Source organism: Dipodomys merriami, unplaced genomic scaffold (genome assembly GCF_024711535.1).
Source record: "Dipodomys merriami isolate MVZ:Mamm:240054 unplaced genomic scaffold, mDipMer1.0.p SCAF_395, whole genome shotgun sequence".
NCBI lineage: Eukaryota > Metazoa > Chordata > Mammalia > Rodentia > Heteromyidae > Dipodomys > Dipodomys merriami.
In genome coordinates this window covers 788,771-812,732 of record NW_027205548.1, presented here as the reverse complement: position 1 = coordinate 812,732, position 23,962 = coordinate 788,771, and the positions used below count along the sequence as shown (strand labels likewise).

General features: G+C 40.2%; 1 protein-coding gene and 1 non-coding gene across 2 annotated transcripts; one reads left to right on the top strand and one right to left on the bottom strand.

Moving 5' to 3' along the window:
• The first annotated feature begins 16,030 nt into the window (after positions 1 to 16,030).
• Positions 16,031 to 16,137, top strand: LOC138805481 (U6 spliceosomal RNA). The gene has a single exon (XR_011365554.1). It is a non-coding gene; the product is annotated as a U6 spliceosomal RNA (small nuclear RNA).
• A 6,694-nt stretch (positions 16,138 to 22,831) lies between these two features.
• Positions 22,832 to 23,087, bottom strand: LOC138805478 (translation machinery-associated protein 7-like). The gene has a single exon (XM_069990273.1). It carries the CDS (start codon positions 23,085 to 23,087, stop codon positions 22,893 to 22,895), a length of 195 nt encoding a protein of 64 aa, XP_069846374.1. The 3' UTR covers positions 22,832 to 22,892.
• Positions 23,088 to 23,962: the final 875 nt, after the last annotated feature.

Below are 23,962 nucleotides of genomic sequence, written 5' to 3'. Positions count from 1 at the left end.
CTGTGGCTAACAGTGTAAAAAATGGGTTTGGGCCTGGCTCTGTAAGAATTTTATCCCTATTAGGTTTCAAACTAAATTACCTAACTATATTCAATCACTTATTCCACTAATTTCAAAGTAATTTTCTAAACTTTTGTCTTTTTTTGTCAATTGTGGGGCTTGAACTCAGGGCTTGTACACAGTCCCTGAGCCTCTTTGTGCTCAAGGCTAGTGCTCTACCACTTGAGCCAGATTTTGAGTGGTTAATTGGAGATAAAAGTCTCATAGGGACTTTTCTTCTTAGGCTGGCTTTGAACTGTGATCCTCAGATCTCAGCCTCCTGAGTAGTTAGGCTGACAGGTGTGAGCCATTGGTGCCCAGCTCCAAAATTTTGCTTTTTAATATCCTTTCAGTATCCAAGAACCAACCCATCAGTTCATATTTCTAATCTGTTTTTATGTAGATGCTATCCTTTTGTTTGATTGTTATTTTTTAGTACAAGTTGAAATTGGGAAATGTGATATCACTAACCTTTTCTTTCTCAAGATTACTTTGGTTACTCAGTTTTTTTTTTTGGGGGGGGGTCCGGTCGTGGGGCCTGAACTCTGGGCCTGAGCACTGTCCCTCAGCTCTTCAACTCAAGGCTAGCGCTCTACCACTTGAGCCATAGTACCACTTCCAGCTTTTTTCTTTTTGCTTATGTGGTGCTGAGGAATCGAACCCAGGGCCTCATGCATGCAAGGCAAGCACTCTACCACTGAGCCAACTTCCCAGCCCTCAGTTTTGTTTTGTTTTATATAAAGTTAAGAATTCTTTTATCTGCTTCCATGAGAGATACCTGTGAGATTTTGTTAGGAACCATGTTGCATTTATATAGGTATTGTGTGGGTTGTACAGGAAGGCTGGGGAAGGTGGCTCAAGGGGTAGAGCACCTGCCTAGCAAGTATGAGGTCCTGAGTTCAAAACCCAGTATTACCAAAGATATACATAAATAAACAGAAACTTTGAATGTATGAGTTATATGGGTATTTCAATAGTACGGACTTTTCTAATCCATGAAAGCAAGAGCAAATAAACCTGTGGGTCAGGTGCTGTTCTGCTGCTGAACTGTGAGGATATTGCCAATTGCATCATTCCAAGACCTGGAAGAGAATGTTCATTCTCTTTGGGGCTGTTACTTTTTCTCATTATGCAGAGGAGGTATAAAAATAACAGACTGTTTTTATTTCTCCTTCTGAAACCAGGAACAGAGGGAACATATGGCTCTTGTTTCTGATAAAAAGGAATGAAAGACATTGTCCTGTCTGATGAGGAAGACTCGGTGTTTCTCGTACCACTTCCAAAACAGATAGCCTTTCTCAGAGCTCTGCTGATTCAGGGGCTCTCAAAGCAAAGCTCAAAGGGAAGCTGTCATTTCAAAGGAGGGCTGACTTTTCTTTCCCTGCCGACAAGTCTCAATGAAAGCATGATCTCTAATACAGTAAAAATAGGGGTTATACCGTGGGGGAGGAACATACAAAGCAACAAAAAAATCACATGGTACATTATAAATACGTTAGAAACAATAGCAAGAAAGAAAAAAGGTATCTGTGTCCCTATTTTGGGGTTCATTTTGCTTAACATCATCTTATATGGTCCATAGGTACATGGCTTTTGGCCTTTTCTGCTTGTCCTACTAGTTGTAGTAGTTGTTGCAAATAAGGGAGAAGTCAGTGCCCTGCATCTTGTATATACACTTCTCTAATTCAGGGAGGGGAAGGGAAAAAACAAAATGCTTAAATAAGGATACAGGTTGATCCATTGTAGCAATGAGATGTATAAAACACTTGGTGGGGGTGGGGTGCGGCGGTAGTTGTGGAGGTGGGAGGGAAGGGATGGTAGGGGGAAAACAAAGGAGGAGGCAACAATGCTCAATAGGAAGTATACTCATTACGTTGCTCATGTAACTGTAACCCCTCTGTATAGCATTTTTACAGTAAAACACATACACAAAATAATAAAAAAAAGAAAGCATGATCTCTGCATCTTCTATGTATCATGGGCTATTTACTATAGCCTGCAGTTTTGTTGATCTGGAGGACAGCTGGTCAAATTGTGAATTAATCTCTCACACATATATAGACAATCACCCACACTAACAGGAGTTGGCCAATAGATGTGAAATTGTATGTCAATAAAATCTAATGCACAGACCCATGTTTTCTAAAGGGCAGAATCAATTGTAGACACATTAGCTCCTATTTCCATGCACAAGAACTATTTCTTTAAATTTACTATAGTTGACAGAATTCTAACATTAACTGGCAAAGCCCATCCAAAGCACATAATCCTATACACTTCTGAGATGGAGTGGGGTCTTACTAGACAGTACTATAATTTTCATTTCAAGGACATTCAGTAAGCTTTCTCAACATCTTTTTCACAATGTTCTTAACAAATCCTAAACTCTGTGTATTTTAGCAAAAAAGTAATATTTAATCCAAAGACATGAATAAATTGAAATGAAAAAGAAACAATATAATTCCCTTAATCTTAACAGATGTAGTTTTATTTTAAAATCTTATATTTTGCTTAATAACTGTCAAAATTTAGCATCTTCATGTTATTTTGATCAAGTATATTTTGATAATTATAATGATTACTCAATTCAGAAGATTAAACCTTGAGTCTAGTACTCACCAAACATTTGGTAATGATTCAAATAGTATGCATATATATTGCAGAGTTATTATAGCATCAATAATAGAATTTTATGCAAATAAAATATTAGAGTAGGATAAAATCTAGGCATTTGTGAGTGGACCTCTGATGAAAAATGCCTTAAGCCTTACCACTAATAGAATCAATGTACATATTAGGTCTCTCATATATATATATATATATATATATATATATATATATATATATATATATATATATATATATATATATATATATATGCTCAAATACATTTGTATAAAGCATAACTATTTAAATGTATAACTGTATATGGAATAAACAAAACATCCTAATTGTACTCACAAACTGACATGTTGAATGGAAATCCCTTTGTAGAACTACTTAAAGATAATAATATAAAAGATATCTTTTCTTTTTTGTTGGTTGTGGAGCCTGAACTCTGGGCCTGGACACTGTCACTCAGCTCTTCAGCTCAAGGCTAATGCTCTGCCACTTGAGCCACAGCACCACTTCTGGCTTTTTCTGCTTATGTGGTGCTGAGGAATCGAACCCAGGGCCTCATGCATGCAAGGCAAGCACTCTACCACTAAGCCACTTTCTTAGCCCCTATAAAAGATATCTTAATGCAAAAAGTATGAAGTATGACAGTTGAAAATTCAAGCATTCTGATTAACCACTGTAGATTTTGCTTGCAGGTCAAGCTCTAATCAGTGGACTTCCTTTGATATATAAATGTATTTGTAAAGCTGGAAGTAGAGCCTGTGGCTCAAGTAGTAGAGCATCACCCTTGAGCAAAATGCTAAGGGATAGTGCCCAAGCTCTGGGCCCTAGTACTGGTGTGCATGCACGTGCACACACACACACACACACACACACACACACACACACACACACAATTACAATGTGAGTCAGGTAGTGCTCACTCATAATCCCAAAACTTGGGAGACTGAGGAAGGATCTATAGTTATAGATCCAACTGAGCTACATAGTGAGATTTTGTTAAAAACAGTAAACACAGTTATATATACACACAGGACACATACAAATAGCACACAAACACACACCACCTCCCTAGCTATGACCTCTTTGTCCAAATCTCCTTATTAACTCAGAACCGACTGTCCCCATGTTCCAAGTATAGATCACACATGTATTAGGGAGATAGAGAAAGTAAGTCCTACCCACTAGCACAGCACCCACCTCGGAGCACCAGCTCTTCATGTTCAAGAGACAGCTTGTGCCACAACAGTTTAGCATGAGACTTAGGGTCAAGGCTGGCTTTATATATAATTTCTGTCTTTCTTCAGTCAACCACACTGTTCCAGAGAGCACCAATCTCACCGTCACCTCCAGAGGAAGCATTCACAGAGAGATCCTGGAGTTGCAGCTTGCTGTGGCCGAAGCCACTGAAAAGCAGAGAGCTAGTATTATGGCATGAGCAAGGGCTTACCTATCCTGAGTGTTTCTTTTATTTATAAAGTAGCTATGTTGATATCTATATCTCCAGTTGATTCCAAGTATCCAATGAGATTGCACAGGTAAACTGCTCAGCACAGAAACAGACACTATGGAGACATCAATAATAATATTATTATCATTCTAGTCTTTTCAGAGATCATACTCACATAAGGACTATCAGAGACAGCTCATCTAATAGTCTCAGGAGTGGAACTCCATGACCCACAACTTCCTTTATCCTCCCAATCTCAATCTCAGTTGGTTTTTATGACCTAAGTTCTTGATGGAAAAGAGTAGATTTGAGGAGAATGAAGACAGATGAAAACTTGACTAGAATGGTGGTCAGACTCAGTTCTCCACACTATACCCAGCCTGTCCTCACAGGCCTGGTGTTGCCTCACTTTATCTTTACAGGAAGAATCACACCCTGCATGATCCAGGTAAGGGCTTTGTATATGGAATCAAGAAAAATAAAAGTTGGGTAAAGAGAAAATCTTGCTTTTTAGTTGCATTTATGTTGTACACATCATGTAGTTTCATTTGTTGCATTCTTGTATAGTAACTCTACTCAACTGGAAACCCTGTCAGTCATATGTCCTAAAGGAGACAATTTATACTCCTTCACATACATATACATTACACATGACAATTATACGGTAGTATCTTCTTGCACGTTAGTGTTCTATGTATTCCTTAAGAAGAATAAAGAATCACTCAAATCATTGTCTTTGTGGTTTACATGAGGATTCAGTAGCTAAGTAGCTAAGTAGCTAAGGCAGACATCATTACTCCCAATTCACAAGCAAGAAACACTGCAATTTCTCTACCATGTTCCCTGTCCTTTTTGGCTTTTAGTTGTTTTTTTTTCTACTATCAGAGACTCATGCTTTTGCCTAGTCTGGCCTTGGACTATGATTTTCCTGTCTCTACCATATAACTGGAGTTATAGGCACACACCACCATTCCTGGCCAGGGTTGTGATTTTGTAAGAGTAGAGATTAAAAAACAAACAAACCAAAAACCTTAAGATATATTTGTCAGCCGTGATGGGGGGGTCCCTCTCCTGAGTGAACTAAGCCTCATGTCTTTGTTTTTGACTGTAATTTGTGTGTGTGTGTGTGTGTGTGTGTGTGTGTGTGTGTGTGTGTGTGTGTGTGTGTGTGTGTGTGTGTGTGTGTGTGTGTGTGTGTGTGTGTGTGTGTGTGTGTGTGTGTGTGTGTGTGTGTGTGTGTGTGTGTGTGTGTGTGTGTGTGTGTGTGTGTGTGTGTGTATAAATATGTGTTGTACGAGTGGCCTGTGTTGAAGCTAAAATTCCTCCCCCACAGTGGAGATGCATGTATTGCCTATGTGTAAGGAGGAGTTTGTGTGCAAGGGATACCTGTTTATGGTTGACCACATGGGTGCCTTTTCTATGAAGTGAGAATCTCCCAAAAAGAGTATCCTTCACTTTTCTGAGTGATCTTACCAAGTTGAAAACAGGATTAGGAGTCAGAAGACTTAGAAATTGACAGAGTCTGTTTGGAAAGTCTGATAAATCTGCATGGATTTTTTTTTTACATGGATTTTAGGAAGATGCTGCTCCCCATCTCATTGAATACATGTGGAGCTCTGGCTTGCCCACAGCCAGCCTGTGGCAATACCAAACCTCAGGAGAAGGAGATGACTATTGTCTTTTTCTTTCAAACCAGTGTTGTTATTTTAAATATTTTTTCTAGCCAGGGGCCTTATTCTCATTAAATCTTCATTTTCACGTAGAATCCAGAACTGACATTGCACATCAAAGTTGGCTTCTCCTCCAAAAATTAACTCTCAATCATGGACCTTTCACAATGTATGTACTTCTCTCCTATGCTTTTTAAAAACAGATGGAGTCTTGCCACTCATTCCACATAGTCATTAAGCTCTCCTTCAATACTTCACCTTTGAGTTGCATTTGATTTTGGAGATTGTAGAAGCAAAGACACTGTGAAGAGCATCGTTGTAATTCATGCTCACTGGAGGAGTGTCCAGTGCAGCCATATCGATGTTGTATGCTGGTCACACTGCTCCTGTGCTCTGTATGCAGGGCTGACTCCTTGATGGCTGTCACAAGGTATAGTTTAATCCATCAAGCCTCTGACTGCTCTCCTGCAGGGAGAAGTAAGGCTGTTTCATGGGAGGATGGTTGTGTGAGTGACCACTGTTCTATTTAAGCTGATTTCCACAAAGCGTAGCTAGATAATTCTTGTCTCCACACCTTAAAAAGGACACAAGGTTCCTATGAATCTTTGTCTTCTGCCAGGTCATGATCAAATGGCCTGTTTTCCTCCTGTTTTCAGGTAGGGTCTCATGCTTTAGCCTGACCCAACCTCAGACCATCTTCTCTTCCTTGTGCCTCTGGCATAGTTGGGGTTACTGCTCTGTACTCATACTCAGCCCTGTGCTATGCTTCTTGTTTGATATGAATGCTGTCCGAAAGGTAGATTCATGTCACTAAAATCTATATAGTGTGGTATTTTTTTCTTCTTTTTTTTTCTGGATCTTTAAAAAATACATCACCAGTTTTGTATTACTCTAGAGTCATTTTGGGGCCATTTAATTAGAGGGCAATAGGACAAAGTGGACAAACTTTCAAAGCCAATTTCTTGGATGGCTCCCCTTCATACCTAAGGCTTTCAGATAAGCAAAGTTCACAATCATATCTTCATTTTGACCATGAATTTAAAGAGGGGTCTTTTGATCCTTATCAGGATCAGTTAGCCTCAATCTGAAACCAAATATCTACACTTATGAACTGAACCATGTCATTCCCTTATGAAGAACTTAGGCAGGTGCTGCTGAAGAAAGAAGAATCTCCAGAACTATTCTGCCTTGCATAATGATTTTTTCCCCCCTTAGAGTTAAGATCTCACCTGCTAGTCTCCATCAGAACATCAATATGGCCATGTATCACAGGGATATGTATTCAGAGGTGCATTGTTGAATGATTCACCATTGTGCCAATGTCATAAAGTACAATTAGATAAACTTTCCTAGGTGGCATTATCATATGGAACCACCATAGTGGACCAAAACTTATTATGTGGCCTATAAGTGTAATTCATAGTCTTCAGAGCCATGATCACTCTATACAGACACAGTCTCTTTTTGAATGGCTGGGGGTAGGGTCATGGAAGCGTGTGGTCATTGGTAGATAGGAAAGTCTCAGCAGAAGGGCAGAGGAACAGAAGAATCAGATCCAGACAGAGGCATTGCTATGTTCTGATCCATGTCTGTGCCTGGGTTGGCAAGGGCTGTGGATGCTCTCATTAGGGACATGTGAAGCCTGGACTTAGTGATGGTGCATACGTTAAACAGTGTCATTTCACTCTTTTCAACTAATGCTGTTCAATGCAAACAGGATTTGGATACTCATGATTTCTGCCCCGTCATTGTCCACCACATAGAGGCAGCACTGTGCACAATGGTTCTTGCCATTTACTAGCTTCGTGATCTTTAGCTTGCCTGGGTCTTGGTTCATTCACCTGTAAATGAAGGATGTGATTAGTACCTACCTTACAGGTTTGGTGGGAGAATTAAATGGATTAATTCACGAAAAATGTTAGAAAGGAAGTTTATACATAGAAACTATTCAAATAAATTCTTATTGTGATCATCTTTTCTGGCGTGTTCCATGTGAATGTGGCCCCACTGTGAGCATTAGGAGACAGGAGCTATGGCTGCTTTATTCAGTCTTAAACACCTAAGATATAGTGATGTCTTCCTAGAATCACTGGGAGCTTTTTAAAACTATGCAAGTGGACTCAGGGGAATTCTGTTGTACCTCATAGATCCCCAGGTGTGGGCATACATAGTTTGTACATGCTCCTCAGGTAATTTAGTAAGCAGTTAATTCCCACCTTGAGCTTCACTGCTCTGTAGCATTTGCTTCTAGAAACGGGAGCTTTCCTATCTAGGTGCTAATACACCTGCAGATAGGCCAGATGTAGCTATTATAAATCTTCTGAATGCATCTGAATCTTTGCAGTAGCTCTTAAATGTTAGACCTCTCTGAGGATGAGTGGTTATTTCCTGTCCTGGAGATGTCTCTGTGATTTATATCTGCTCCTCCCACTTCTATTAGTCTTCCTTTTCTTTGTAGGCTCAACCAGATGCCTCAAGCTTGGGTGGGCTGCCAGAATATGTAGGCTTTTCAATCCCCCTCAACTCTTTCCAGATCCATTCTAGGAGGAGACGCGCTCACTTTTCAAAGAATAAATCTATAAAAGTGGAAATAAAATTTCAGAGTAGTAAATCTTTACTCTCTCTCTCTGTGCATCTCTCTGAAATCTGGGCATATATCTGTCTGTCTGAGAGCAGAGGGCAGCACAGATGGCAGTAAAGAAAAGGATCTTTTAATTCCTAGAGCCAAAGTCTCAATAGAGAAGGACCTGCTCAGGGAGCATCAAACTGCTGAGCTGAGGGAAACATGGTAGGGTGAGGAAAAGAGCATGCCCAGCAGAAAGTGTTCCCAGAGTTAAGTTTAGCAGAGAGGAAGATAATGGGGCAGGTGTGACAATTCTGAAGCAGAAGTGGAATATCACAATGAGCTCCCCTTCAGTTGGTACAGTCTCCTTTGATGCTCTCTGTGGGAGATGCAAGAGACTCTTGGCTTTTCCCTTGCTGAGTGAGTCTTTTTTCCTTAGCTGCTATATTCAGTTTCTTCTCCTATGTCTAGAGGAACTGATGAGAAAAGAAAAATAATCTTGGGGAAGAAGTTAATTTTTTTCAAACCATTTTCTAAAAAGTTGCAAATGAAGACAAAATTCAACCCAAACTGAATGAGCTCACTGACTACCCCTAGAAACCAGGTGCATAGAAAAGGTCAAAATCACTGGACTGAAATCTAGTTTATTGTCTCTAGTTCTTGGTGATATGAATGTGTCTGAGAATGGCAACTGTCAGCTATGAGACAAAGTTATTTTGATGGAGGGTTTCCCACTGAACCACAAGATGGCTAGTGAGCAAAGACTACCCCTGAATCTTCACCATAGTGTGGAGAGTTCTTCTCATCCTTGTTTTACCTTTTCCCTACAATTCACTAAGGAAATCTCCCAAATAAATATGGTAAAGGAAAGGCACCAAAAGATCCCCCATAGAAAACATGGGTCTAGATGATCAGTTGGATCTAGGGAGATATAGAGGCCTGGTTAATGTACATAGTCTTAAAAAAGGGCATCTGAATCCTTTACCCACAAGTGTACCAGAGTGAGTGTTGAGGGAACAGGGGAGAATGGAGGAAGGAAGAACAAGGAGGCATTTGAGGGTGTATTATGATGGTAGAAATGTGGGTTTAGAGATCAAGAGGAAAGAGAGTATTCTGTCTGAGTTTAGAAGAGGTAGAGAATCCTATCCAGGGATGTTCAGAGATGGGAAATCTTGCCCAAGTTAGCTATGAAGGCCAGTGCCTGTGAGAAGAATACTTTTAGCCTAGAGGCTAAGCAAGGAGGTTTGGCAGTGAAGTGCTTCCCGTCTTCAGGGTCAGGAAAAGCTAGTACAAAGAAGGAGGTTGGGGTGATATGAAGGTAGTAGGGGAGAACTTAGGAACCAAGAAAGAAGAAACTCTTGCAATTGCTTTATGCTTTTAGTTTGTGCTAAGTTGGTTTTGTCACATGGTATATATGTTGTGACACAACAGGACAGAATTTTGGCCCTAGGAGCTAACTACCTGGTATTGAGAGTACAAATGGGGCAAGTCATGAGAAGTCTCATCTACCACATGGTTTTCTAAAGGAAATATATCTTTAAGTAGTACGAAAGGATGTCAATTTAACTTGCCAGTTTATGAGCACAATTCATTTTGATGAGTGTCACTCCTTCCATCATTCTTCCTATCTTTCTCCAACCCAACCATTCCCCTCACGTTACCTCCTTGTTCTGTTTTTTGCATCTGTACATTGAATATTGTGACTGTATTTGTCCACCCTTCCTGGCTCCATTGGCCTGCTCCCTCCTTTCCTTACCAAAGTTGTTTCAAGTTCCTGATATTCATTTTGTTCAGCTGTAAGTTACAAAGTAATTATACTATTGGGATCTACTCTTGTGTAGATCATATTTTAGTCAGTTTTTTCTACATATTGGCATATGGCCCTGTGTATGTTTTCATATGTGTTTATAATTTAGATCCAACCATGAGAGAAAACATGTGCCTTTTGACTCTCTGAACCTGATTTGCTTCACTTAACATAATCTTTTCTAGGTCCATCCATTTCCCTGCAAATGACATAATGTTGTCCTTCTTAACGGATGAATACAATTCTAATCTTTCTCTCTTTCCTATCTTTCTATTGATTTGTTGTTTGTATTCGTGATGATGGCCATTCTTATTGGGGTGAGAGGATCTCATTGTTGTTTAGATTTGCATTTCCTTTATGGTCAGAGAACCACATCATCTTTGAGAGGTGTCTGTCGGCCACCTTCCTTATCATTTATATCCCTGTTCACTACTTGAGTGATGGCAAAATAGTATCCGAAACAAGGGTCATAAGCGATGTATTTGAAGGAGGTTCTGGCTTGGAGAGACTTTTTTTCTATCCCAGTTTTTCTGGACCCTATTACATCTATGGGTTTGGGTTTCATCTTTATACTTTTTTGCCTTCTCCTAGTACCAATGAGCAGCAACATGGTGGGGAGGAGGGGACAGGGTAACCTGAGATGTTGGTCAAAGAGTGCAAAGCCTCAGTTAAGGGGAATAAGTTTAGTGATCAGTTGCAAACACTAATTACTATTAAAAGTTATAATGCATATATTTTCCAAAATTGTTAAAGAATAGATTTATTATTATTATTATTATTATTATTATTATTATCATTATTATTGCCAGTTCTGAGCTTGAGCTCAGGCAGGGCCTGGGTGCTGTCCTGAGCATTTCTTGTTCAAGGCTAGTGCTCTACCACTTGAACTCCACTTCCTCAACTATTATTTTTCATGACAAAATAAGTATTTGAGATGATTGACTCCTTTTCTTTCTTTTTACTTTTTTCAGTGTGAGGGATTGAACCCAAATCTGTATGTATGCTATTGAGTGATCTGCCACTGACCTACTTTGCCAGCCCAATATATGTGCTGAATTTCCTAGTTAATCATTCTACACACTCCACATAGATATAAGCATCACACCATGCCACATAAATATCCAATTATTGTCAGTCAAAAGCACAATAAAAAAAGTATCTCCTGCCAAATGTTCCTGTGATTATTTTGAGGTATTAATAGTCCTTTCCATTGGGCTCCTAGAGGCAAAAGAGCTTTTGTGTGGCAGTGAGCCAGAGTTCCCAGAGGGATAACTGGGCAAGGTAAGGTAAGTTTGGAGCCACTTTACCTCAGATGTGTAGAGACTACTTTGTCCTAGCTCAGTTTTCCACTGCAGGTTCAGTAGGCATAGGGAGATGTACTCAACTCTTCTGAATTACTTTTCATGAGCTCTATTTGTCCGATTTGGACATGTGGCCTCCTGGCTGTGAAGTTTTCCGTGGCAGCCATGTTGTCTCAGAGGGAGAGACCACAAACCTCTGGAACAGTTCCAATCTTGTGAGCCATGTTTCTTTCTATGTTAGGGAGGTAAGTTTTCCTCAGATGCTTATTATTTATGGATTCCAGATTACCACCCAGCTTGCAAGCCCTCAAAGCTAGTTTGCGTGTGGAGAGAATAGCTTGGGAGAAGTCAGCAAAGTAAGAGTATAAAAATTACCACACACAGCACAGGTCTCCATTAAGAGCCACAAATCAAGCCCAGGGAAGTTGCTGCCTGGGACAAAGGTGGGTTCTTGGGACCTGTCATCCTCAGTCAGAGAGCTGGGTCAAACCCAATGTTAAAAAAAGCAACACTTTTATAGAAAACAGATGTGTGCAAAATGTATTACCTTCTTTTCCTCCCATGGCTGGCAAAATGTGCTGCCCTTTTCCTTGGAGTCTTTCCTAGTTGGGAAACACTGTGACACTTCTGGAGAGAGTTACTTTCTGGAGAGAGTTGTGGGTGGTGGTCATGGTTAAGGGTAGAGGGGTTCAGGTCAGGAATAATTTGTGGACTTTTCCAACAACAGTCCCTTTGTAAACCAATGGCATTTAGGAACCCACTGATCACTAATGAGCCAGGAATATAGAACAGTCCTAGAAGGTTCATGGCCCAAACCAAGAAGAATGTATTGACATTTTTACTATGTTCATTTTTTTCCCCTGTTGGTATAATTGTAAACGAGTTCTCACAGCTTTAAGTTCAGCAACAATGACTATTGTGATGATGATATAAACATTGGAGAAAGTCCTTTCTCTACCCACTTCTTTCCTGGAGCAATATCTGTGTCTACATTCTTATGTTTGCTGCTTCAGTCCTTAAAATCATGATGTGTAGGTTTTTCTTGATTGAGCATCTTGGACTAGGAGCAAATGTAGATTTCTCAACATTCCTCACCTAGTGTCTCATGAACTGGCAACATTTTATTTTCATACAAAGCTTTACTTGATAGTAAAGCTCTCCCCTAGCAATCCAAAAAGCCAGATTTAGAATTCTATAAGCTAGAATGGCATGGTCTTTAATAGTGAATGACTAGCAGTAATAGGAAACATGCACTGGACACCAGTGGTTTTCCAAGTGTGATTCCCTGAATGCTAACATCTGCTAATGCAGAGTCACAGGTTGGACCCAAACCTATGGAATCAGGAGGTCTGGGGGAAGGGGCTCAGGCACTGGGGTTTAGTAGGTCCTCTGTGTGGTTTGATGGATGAGTGCTATATAGCAATAGCATTCAACATTAAATCATGCATTGTATTTTATGTTTTTCATTAATTAAATACATCTATACAATTGAAGAATTGCATGAAGAATCACATAGTTTTCTTTTTAAAAATTTTTTATTGTGAAAATACTGTACAGAGGGGTTACAATTACATGGGCAAGATAATGAGTACATTTCTTATCAAGCATAGTAGCCTCCTCCTTTGTTTCCCCTTCCCATCCCTTCCAATCCCCCCCACCCCTCCCCTCTCCAAAGTTGTAAAGTTCGTTTTTCCACATAATGACTTGTACATCTCATTGTTGCAATGGATCCACCTGTATCCCTATTTAAATGATTTGTTTTTTTTCCTTCCCCTCCACAAATTATACCAACCTCAAATACAGTGAAAGCAGGGGTTATACCATGGGGCAGGGACATACAAAGCAACAAAGAAATAATCTTATAAATGTGTTAGAAACAATCACCTGAAAGAAAAAAAAACATAGTTTTCTTATGTTAGCGTGCTCTCATCTGATCTCCACTCCAATCTCCAATTCTGATGAGAGGCCAGACTTTTTTAAAAAAAACTTTTATGACATAATTTAATATACTTTTTGGTTCCTGGGTTACAGGTAATATATGTTAATTTTCTTTAATTCATACTTCTGAGGTATTACTTAAGAAGAAAGAAAATGTATCTGACTTTTAAAATTACAGTAATGACTATTCCTTTCTGTAACTGATCAAACCCAGAATGGGTTTGAATGCTTCTAGACAAAGGAATGGTATCTGTGGATTTCAATTATGCTTACTTTTATCTTTACCAAACCATATTAACACTGCTGATGGTTAGAATCTGAAACTTAGAGTAATCAATTCTGGTCAGAAAGGCAGACAAATACAAATCCACAATACTTTTATTTATTTTCTTTTTTTTTTCAGTGGTGTATTGATTTATTTTTTTCTTCTTTTTTTTTCTCGATATGGCTGAAGGGACATGGGCAGAGGCAATGAGGAGGGCCTTGTACCTGGCAGTGCCTATTATTTGCCAGATTTTGAGGTAGAGGATCTTTTAAGGCTGGCGGGAGGAGGAGTGAGGTGGTTTTATTTTTATTTTTATGCTGGTCTTGGGGCTTGCACTCAGGGCTTGGGTGCTCTCTCTGAGCCTCATTTTGCTCAAGGCTAGCACTCTACCACTTGACCTATAGCTCCACTTCTGGCTTTTTGGATGGTTAATTGGAGATAAGAGTCTCATTGACTTTCCTCCCTGGGCTGGCTTTGAACTGTGATCCTCAGATCACAGACTCCTGAGTAGCTAGGACTATAGTCATGAGCCATTGGTACCCAGCTCCAGATTTGTTTGATTTCATTTTGATCATTTCTTTCCACAAATGCCTCAACATTCCCTTAATATACAGCAAGAGAACTAGTGTTGTTAAGTTCTAAGAAGAAAGCAGGTATCAAGTATAGCTATTATGGGTTAGGGGTAAAATTTCCAGTTTAACAATTTCTGTTGGTTTTTATTTAACATAATATTAGGTTTGCACTGCAAAATGAGTTTGTTTAACTTGAATCTGCAATACTTGTATATATTATTTTTTGAATCTTCACTAATAGTATATACTAATATATATAAATATAATACAACATTATAATAATAGATACCAAGTTTTAAATACTGAAGATATATTGTTCAAATTAGACAGCCACTAACAATAGAAAATTTGATGCTAGGATGCAAGTAGAGTGACCAGGATTATGCCAAAGGACCTTGGATTCTTTTTTTTTTTTTTTTAAATTGTGAGAATACCATTCAGAGGAGTTACAATTACATGGGCAAGATAATGAGTACATTTCTTATCAAGCATTGTTGCCTCCTCCTTGTTTCCCCTTTCCATCCCTTCCCATGCTCCTCCCCTCCCCCCACCCGATCCTTCCCCCACCCCCCAACAAAGTTGTAAAGTTCGTTTTTCGACATAACGACTTGTACATCTCATTGTTGCACCTGTATCCCTAGTTAAACAACTTGTTTTTTCCCCTTCCCATAGGACCTTGGATTCTTAATCTTTTTATTTTCTCCCTTTTCCTCCTCCCACTTCTCTTCCTCCCACTTCTCTTCCTCCTCTTTCTTCTCCTTTTAGTAAATTGCTCATATATATATAATATATATATATATATCACTGAAAGATATGCAATACAAAGAAGCATGTTTTAACAGAAATATATCTGAGATTACAAACTAATTTCCTCTATTTCTGGTAACAGTTCATATTTCCTTCAGTAAAGCATCATTTTCATTCTCAGCCATGGAGTTTCATTTGGGTCACATTACCTTTAGCTCTAGGGAGGTATATCCTGAGTGATTCAGCCAGCATGCAGTTTGCCTTTTCTGTCACAGTGATGAAGTTTAAAGATGGTGAAGCACTCTAACCAGACCCAATGGGAATCAAAAGGACATGTGCTGGGACTTCTGAGAAAATGATCTTCTTTCTCTTCCTCTGAATTCAGCAGTAGAAAGGGGAGATGTAAGTTTGAAATTCCTATGGTTATTGAAGCCCAGGAAAGATGGGTCTTGAAAACTAGAGATAGAGATGAAAATCTAGGCCTGATTCTTGGATCAAATATGCCAGATGCCATCCTTCCTCCTAAGCTTAAGATTCATGAGCAAATACATCCCTTCTCTAAATTACTGATGTTTTATGGTTATTTGTAACTCATTGTAATGTTTAGGGATACTAAAAGTCAAAGGTCTGATAACCATGATGATAGTTTCCATTATTTGCAATAACTAGTATATGTCTGGGACAAGCAGAAAAGGTCAGATAAGATAATGTTAAGTGAAATGAACCCCAAGATAGGGACACAAGTGTTTTTTTCTTCCTTGCTATTGTTTCTAACATATTTATAAGGTACCATCTGATTTTTGTGTTGCTTTGTATGTCCCCCCACACACAGTATAACCCCTGCTTTCACTGTATTTGGTGTTGGTATAATTTGGGCAGGGGAAGGGAAAAAACAAATTGTTTAAATAGGGATACAGATTGACCCATTGCAACAATGAGATGTACAAGACGCTATGTCGAAAAACAAACTTCACAATTTAGCTGAGGAGGTGGGAGGGAAGGGATAGTAGGGGAAAAACAAAGGAGGAGGCAACAATGCTGGATAAGAAATGTACTCATATGCTCGCTTCGGCAGCACATATACTAAAATTGGAACGATACAGAGAAGATTAGCATGGCCCCTGCGCAAGGATGACACGCAAATTCGTGAAGTGTTCCATATTTAAAAAAAAAAAAAAAGAAATGTACTCATTACCTTTCTCATGTAACTATAACCCCTCTGTACCGTATTTTCACAATAAAAAACTTAATTAAAAAAATAAGAGTTAGGCTATCATTTGTTGAGTCAGAAGACCCTTCAGGAAGTTGAAGTGTCATGGCTTACATTGTCATTTTCTTTTAAGTTTTAAATGATCAGCTTTAAGGAGTTGTACAAAGGAGTTTCGATTCAACTTCTGAGTACAATACATCTTGGTTAATGTTATCCCTTCCATGGGACACCATTTTCTGATGGTGGGAGTTCCCCATGATACTTTAACATCTGGACTCTCATTGCTGAGGGGAGAGACTGCCCCTTCCTGGGAGAACAAACTTTTTGAGATAGCAACTGACTTGCCAAGAATAGTGTATATGTCTTCCATATACAATTGGAACTAATCCTGAGCCGTGTCCTCTGTTTGGAGGAAGCCATTTCCTCTGTCCTGGTCATCCAAAGCATAAGTACCACACAACCAAATGACCCCTATAACTCAGATCCCCCTTGAAATTGCTTGTATTAGTTGACTCTAAGCTTTTTTTTTATCCCAACCTACCTTTTCTGTTAAAGAGAATCTGAAGGCTCCTCCTCACCTTTTCCCAATGCTCTTTCTTTCTCTTTCATCCTTGGGCTTCTGGGGGATGCCCCTTTCTCTTAGGAATCCTTATTAACAATTATTTGTTTTGATAGCTGCCATCTCCTGATCTGTTGGTTTGCCATGCCTGAATAATAATACAAGTTGCAAATACTGCCATGAATTTATCACAGGATGCTGTGTGTGGTAGATGCCAGAAAGACTTGTTTTTATCTGGTAGAGGCAGATCGAAAGTGTATGTTGCTAAATGTTTTTGTCCTAAGTCTGTGAGTGAACAGAGCACCAGAGCCATTCATCTTGCCATGATTGCTATAATGTAATTCATGATGATAGCTGAGAGCCTCTGACGAAAAGCATTTTGGCTTTTATTTTCTGGTAGTGGGGGTACAGATATGAAGAAAGTTCTAAATAGGCAAAAGTGGTGATAGACAAGTTTAGTGATTCTGTTTTTTTTTTTAATCCTGGAAGTTTTTTGAGGAGACTGGCATGGTAGAAAGGCATTACATCAATTTATATCTCAATTAAAAATAATACTAATTTTAATCCAAGAATTTCTTATAATTGGTAATGGTTTAGGGCCTGTGTTCGGGTATTCTCCACCTTCAGAGGGCAATCCTCCCCTCCCCCAGTAAATACAAATCCCTGACATTGTTGGGTTACTGATTGGTCCCATGAATCACTTTGGTTGCTGGCAAGACTAACAGGCCAAGCAGTGTAAGGAAGTGGGATGCTCAGCTTTACAGTGTGGGGCTTTGAACATACTGCTTTCTACACTGGGGAGATGAAAGCTGGAGTTCATTCATTTCCCATTCATTCATTTGTACTGTGGTACCTGATGGTATCAATTTTTTTTTTTTTTTTTTTGTCGGTCGTGGGGCTTGAACTCTGGGCCTGGGCGCTGTCCCTCAGCTCTTCAGCTCAAGGCGAGCGCTCTACCACTTGAGCTACAGCGCCACTTCCGGTTTTCTGGTGGTTTATTGGAGATAGGAGTCTCACGGTCTCTCCTGCCCGGGCTGGCTTTGAACCGCAATCCTCAGATCTCAGCCTCCTGAGTAGCTAGGATTACAGGCGTGAGCCACCAGCGCCCGGCAAATAGATTGCTTTTTTTTTTTTTTTTTTGGTCAGGTTGTGGGGCCTGAACCCTGGGCCTGGGTGCTGTCCCTCAGCTCTTCAGCTCAAGGCTAGTGCTCTACCACTTGAGCCACAGCACCATTTCTGGCTTTTTTTATTTTTGCTTATGTGGTGCTGGGGAATCAAACCCAGGGCCTCAGGCATGCAAAGCAAGCGCTCTACCACTGAGCCACCTTCCCAGCCCTGGTATCAATTTTTTAAAGCTGGAAAACTACCATTTTGGGGATTGCAAGCAGCTTCTGTATTATCTTTGTGTAGTGCATTCCATGACGCTGTAGGTGTTTGGTTTCAAGAAATAGAAACCAAGACTAAATAGTGTAGGCTGAAAGAGAATTTTTTCTTTTTGGAAAGAAGCAAGGGTGGCAAGGGAGCAGACCTAACCAGTTGAGTAGAGATACTGTCATAGCTGGTGATATTACTGTTTCTGAACTCAGCTGCTACGGGATATACCCACAACTACTGGGCATAGATGCTTTTGCTAAATCTTTTACTCCTTGGCAATTCACTGCTTTGTGTCTTTGACTGAAGTGGACATAACACTACATTTTAACTGCTAGTTCAGATCATGTATACTACCATGTAGAATGGCACTCCTGCATTACAGTAGTGTTTCTAAGCTCACACTATTCAAGGCAATGGGGTACCATTAGAATACCATTAAGTGTCAAGAACATCAACCAGATCATTTATTTTCCTGTATCTGTTATCAGTAAAACTCTTGTGACACCTCATGGTGAGTGAGGTATACAGAAAGTCACCAGTGGATATACTCACAGAGTCATCATGGATGAAGTAGACAAAGCAAATCCATGTTCAAAGGTAAGCATTGGAGCTGGGAAGATGGCTCAGTGGTAGAGTGCTTGCTTTGTATGTATGAGGCCCTGGGTTTGATTCCTCAGCACCCCATAAGCAGAAAAAGCCAGAAGTGGTGCTGTGACTCAAGTGTTAGAGTGCTAGCCTTGAGCCGAAGAGCTGAGGGAAAGAGCCCAGACCCAGGGTTCAAGCCCTACAACTGGCAAAAAAAGTAAGCATCACTTGTTGTGAGAACAAGTTGGTGCCGCTCATAATGAGAAAGCTCCAATATAACCAAAATCTATAGATTGTTCCACTGACCCTGGGAGAGATTCTGAGTAGGGTATTGCTGGTGAACTGAAGGAGGTTCTGTTTTTGTGTTTGATGTCGTGGGACTATTTATCTCTAACAGCAGGTTATGATGATGATATTTTGTAGATAGGGAGAATTGACAATGTAGGGGAGAGAGGTTGTGACTACAGGATTGTAATCCTTTCAGTAGGTGAACAGAAACGAACTGTAGTAAACAAATGAAGGGCTGACTAAGGACCATGGCTGGGCCAGTCATTTTAACAAGACTGGAAGAGTGAGGTAGAATTTTTCCATCACTATTATTATTGTTGTTATTCTTTTAGTGAAATGAAGCATGGAGTTATCAGATTGGCATGGAGAAAGGAGACATGAAGGGAGATTTCACAGTTATTGAGGAAAAAGAAAAAAATATGAAATAGAATCTCAATGAGTGGTGAAGTAAATTTGCCATGGGAACACTGATTGCCAGGCAGTTTTGCAAAGTTAAGTCTTTCTTCAGCTGTGTCTGCTCAGTGCAATTGTGGAGTTGGAAAGTCTTGGCTTTCACAGAATCAGTGGGAAGGCTGGAAAATCAGGTGTGGATATAGAGCATAACCAATTGATGCTCAGCAGAATAAGTATGTACTGATGTACAGTTCTGATACTGTCACAGCTAGGCATTACAATTCCTAGACAAGGACCCAGAACTATTCAACCATCATAGCCAGTGCAAAGCTAATCTCCCTAAACTTTGGTTTTTATATCACTTGCTCATGATTTATAGTATTGGATGAAACTGGACCAGGACCACCAGGAGGCCAACTAGAGCCTTTATGCCAACTATAGAAAGACATCCTTCCAGACATTTTAGTCTCACCAACTGGAATATTGTTGTAGTAAGTATACAAGTCAAGGGTGGCCACATGTGTATGGCATAGTGGCGAACACTGTAAAAATAAGCACAGCCATAGCGTGGCCTTGAGTGTACAAATTGTTTTCTTGCTAAGTTGTGGAATGAATGAGAACCACTTATATTTAGCTTTTGTAGATCTTTACAAAGGAAGTCTCCCAAACTGGGAAGGAACCTCTCATCATGGTTAGTGAGCAAATAAAAAGGCTTAATATACATATACAGTTTAAGAACCTTTCACTAGGCCAACTTGAGATATAAACATACCCAGTACAATGAGGTAAACCTGTATTAGTTAAGATAGGAAGAAGTGCTTCAGACTGAGATGGTAAGTCCTCTGTTTTGTTGTGGAAATTGAACATTCTCATGTTGGAAGGCTTTCTTTTTCCTTGGGTGATTTAAATATTTTTATAACTTAGGTTTATTCCCAGAACCAGACTGTGCCAAGACAGATGGCAATGGCCCAATGTTTTCTTTGCCTCAATCTAGAAGGATGATTATGATAGGCATAAGAATTGGGATGAGGGGCTGGGCTCAGTGGTAGAGTGCTTGCCTTGCAAGCCTGAGGCCCTGGGTTCGATTCCTCAGCACCACATAAGCAAAAAGAAAAAAGCCGGAAGTGGCGCTGTGGCTCAAGTGGTAGAGTGTTAGCCTTGAGCTGAAGAGCTGAGGGACACTGCCCAGGCCCAGACTTCAGGCCCCACAACTGGACTCCCCCCCCACAAAAAAAAAGAAAAAAAAAGAATTGGGCTGAGAATGGCATTGGTCTGATTTAAGATGGAATAAGTCCACATTAAAAATGACTGATAGCTGGGTTCTGGTTGTTCCTACATGGAATCCTAGCTACTTAGGACACTGAGATTTGAGGATTGTACTTCAGAACCAACACAGGCAGGCAGATATCTGAGATTCTTATCTCTAATTAACAAGAAAAAAGGTAGAAGTGGAGGTATGTCTCAAGTGGTAGAGTACTAGTCTTGATGGAAAAAGCTAAGCAAGAGTATGGCACTCATATTCAAGCCCTAGTAATGTTGCAAAAAATGTTGATAAAAGTAATGGATTATTTTCTGGGACCATGGGATCAAAGTATCACTTGTTTCTAAAGGAGATACCATTTCTGTCATCCTTACACAGGATATGAGATGGAGAAGAAGAACTTTGTGCCATTCTCTGGGCCAAAACTAGGATAGAGCCATACTCTTGTGAATAGGAAGGCCTAGTGATTCCCATGGGTGATATGGAATCCCCACATACCACCAAATGCAGTCTGTGAGGAAATAGGAAGTAATAATAAGTCAAATAAAGGCAAACAACCTTGAGAATACCCATAGGAAGAAACAACTTGTGTTGGCATTTGTTTTACTGGAGTCTTTGGTAAGAGATTAGTGTTTTTTTTTAAGCTAAAATTTTTATTTAGAAGATGGTGTTCTATATTGCCATTATAATCATTTCTGCACCTATATTTTTATACTTAAAATGTGCTCTATGTGACAAAAGTCTAAGCTATGAATGTGGATAAAAATTATGGAAAAATCCTAGCTAGAAGTTCACAAATTCATGGCCTTTTAACACAAGTGTAGAACTTCATGTCACACATTTCTGTGAACAAATATTCTCCTTAGTTACCTCCTAGTTTTCTAGTAAGGGATCTGCTGAGTGCTATGCATCTGCTCTTAACAGTACATTGAGGAATTGTGGTGGAAGTGAAGATCCATGCTTCAGTTGGAATTATTTAGAGTGAGCCTCAAAAGCCAATAAAAAGATGATAAGTAACCTTGAGGATTTCTGGTGCAAGTGATATGTGTCAACCAGACAGAATGGTGGGAAATCTTAGCATTCCTTAATAAGGCTCAGAAATGACTTGATGAGTGGAAATCTGAAAAATAAGGAAATTATCCAGATCCATGGGATATTTGCTTGGATTAGTTGTATAAAAGTTTTATAGAAAAGTGCTGTCATAATGACTAAAGAGCGTGGGGACACAGTAGTGGCACATTCATCAACCCCCATGCTTTCACCGTTTCTTTTATGTGTGACAGGCATGTGTGTGTGTGTGTGTGCGCGTGTGCGTGTGCGTGTGTGTGTGCGTGTGTGTGTGTGTATGTGTGCATGTGTGTGTGTGTGCATGTGTGTGTGTGTGTGTGTGTGTGTGTTTTCTGGGTCTTGAGTTCAGTGCCTGGACACTATCCCTGAGCATATTTGCTCAAGGCTAGCGCTCAACCACTTGAGTCACAGTTCCACTTCCATTTTCTTTTTTGTTTGTTTGTTTTGTGTGTGTGTGGTTAATTGCAGGTAAGAGTTTCATGGACTTTCCTTCCCAGGCTGGCTCTGAGCTCTGATCCTCAGATCTCAGCCTCCGGATTAGGGATTACAGGCATGAGCTACTGGTCCCTGACAATAGGTACAATTTTTTTTTTTCTGGTTCTGAGGCTTGAATTCAGAGCCTGGGCTCTGTCCTTGAGGTTCTTTTTGCTCAAGGGTAGTGCTCTCCCACTTGAGCCACAGCACCACTTCTAGCTTTTTCTGAGTTATTTTTTTGGAGATAAGAATCTTACGGACTTTCCTGTCCTGGCTGGCTTCAAACCATGATTGTTAGATCTCAGTCTCCTGAGTAGCTACAATCACAGGCGTGAGCCACGGATGCCCAGCTAATAGGTACATTTTTTTTTTTTTTGCCTTTTAAATGAGTTGGTTTACTTTCAAGATGATGCAGAATGCAAGAGTAGAACAAAGAGCAGACTCTGGCACTCTGGCAGGAACCTAGGCTGGGTTTACTTGAAATTTACAGCTGAGGTAGCAATGGCTGACACAATGGCTGACACAATGGCTGACAAACTAGAGACTGAGCCACTGTAGGATTTTTTTTTTAAAGGTTGTTTTTAAATGTTTAGAGTCCTAGACAAAACTTCGTTCTACCTATAGGTGGCAGAAATGTTACAACAGGAAATCCAGATGTTGAATGGGAATGGAATCAAGGGTCACCATCATCTCAGGGACAAGGAACAGCTTACTTTTTGCCAGATTTCTTAATTCCACCTGTGGCGAGGGGCCCCTTCCCCGCGGCCTTCGCTTTCAGCTCCTCGAGTTTCGTCTGCTCCTCTTTCTGTTTCTGCTTGAAGGCCTTGTGTTCCTCATGCATCTCCTTGGCCTGTTTCTTGGGCTGCTTCAGGGGTTTCTTCTTGCCACCTTTGTGGCCGGACATGATGCCAGCCGCGCCTTCGCCCAGACTCTCTAATAGGTACATTTTTGAGCATACAAGGTAGACAGGTCTATAAGATGATGATCTTTCTCCACCTCTGGTGTGGCAATTAACAAGTAACTCATTAGTAAGAGTTCATTACGATGTTTTAAAATGAATACCGAGCATCAGAGCATAGGTTGTCTTGTCATGGCAAGGGCAGCAAGATCTCCTCAGAGATACCATAATCAGAATCGAAGGTCCAGATTTCTTCATCTTCTCTACCCCTGGCTCCTCTAGTTGATTTTTTTGCAGCATTCACTTGGGCTGATACTACTCATCCTGAAAGGCGACTATATTAGCATTCTGATCACATCAGAGGTTCCCCTTCCTTGGATATAATATATGGCTATTTTCAGCTTTGGTGTCACAGCCACAGATACTGGTAAGACTTTAGCTAGGGTGTAAAGAGAATGTCTGCCCCTAGCAGTGGATCTAGAGATGAACTAGATAGCTGTTTCTTCTGATGGTCTCAGAGACAAGGACCAGAGACAGTATATACCAATATCCATGATAAATTCTGCAAAGAAAACTTTCCTGTTATAGGAAGTATAGTAGTTACTGGGTACTATTACTCAGCAATGACTTTTCCTATCCCATCTAATTTTTTTTGGGGGGGGGGTCCGGTCGTGGGGCCTAAACTCTGGGCTTGGGTGCTGTCCCTCAGCTCTTCAGCTCAAGGCTAGCGCTCTACCACTTGAGCCACCGTGCCACTTCCGGCTTTTTTCTTTTTGCTTATGTGGTGCTGAGGAATCGAACCCAGGGCCTCAGGCTTGCAAGGCAAGCACTCTACCACTGAGCCACCTTCCCAGCCTTCCCATCTCATTTAAATCTCAACA

Excerpts from the sequence above, each read along its gene's own strand:
- LOC138805478 (XM_069990273.1), bottom strand. The coding sequence starts at position 23,087 with ATGTCCGGCCACAAAGGTGGCAAGAAGAAACCCCTGAAGCAGCCCAAG.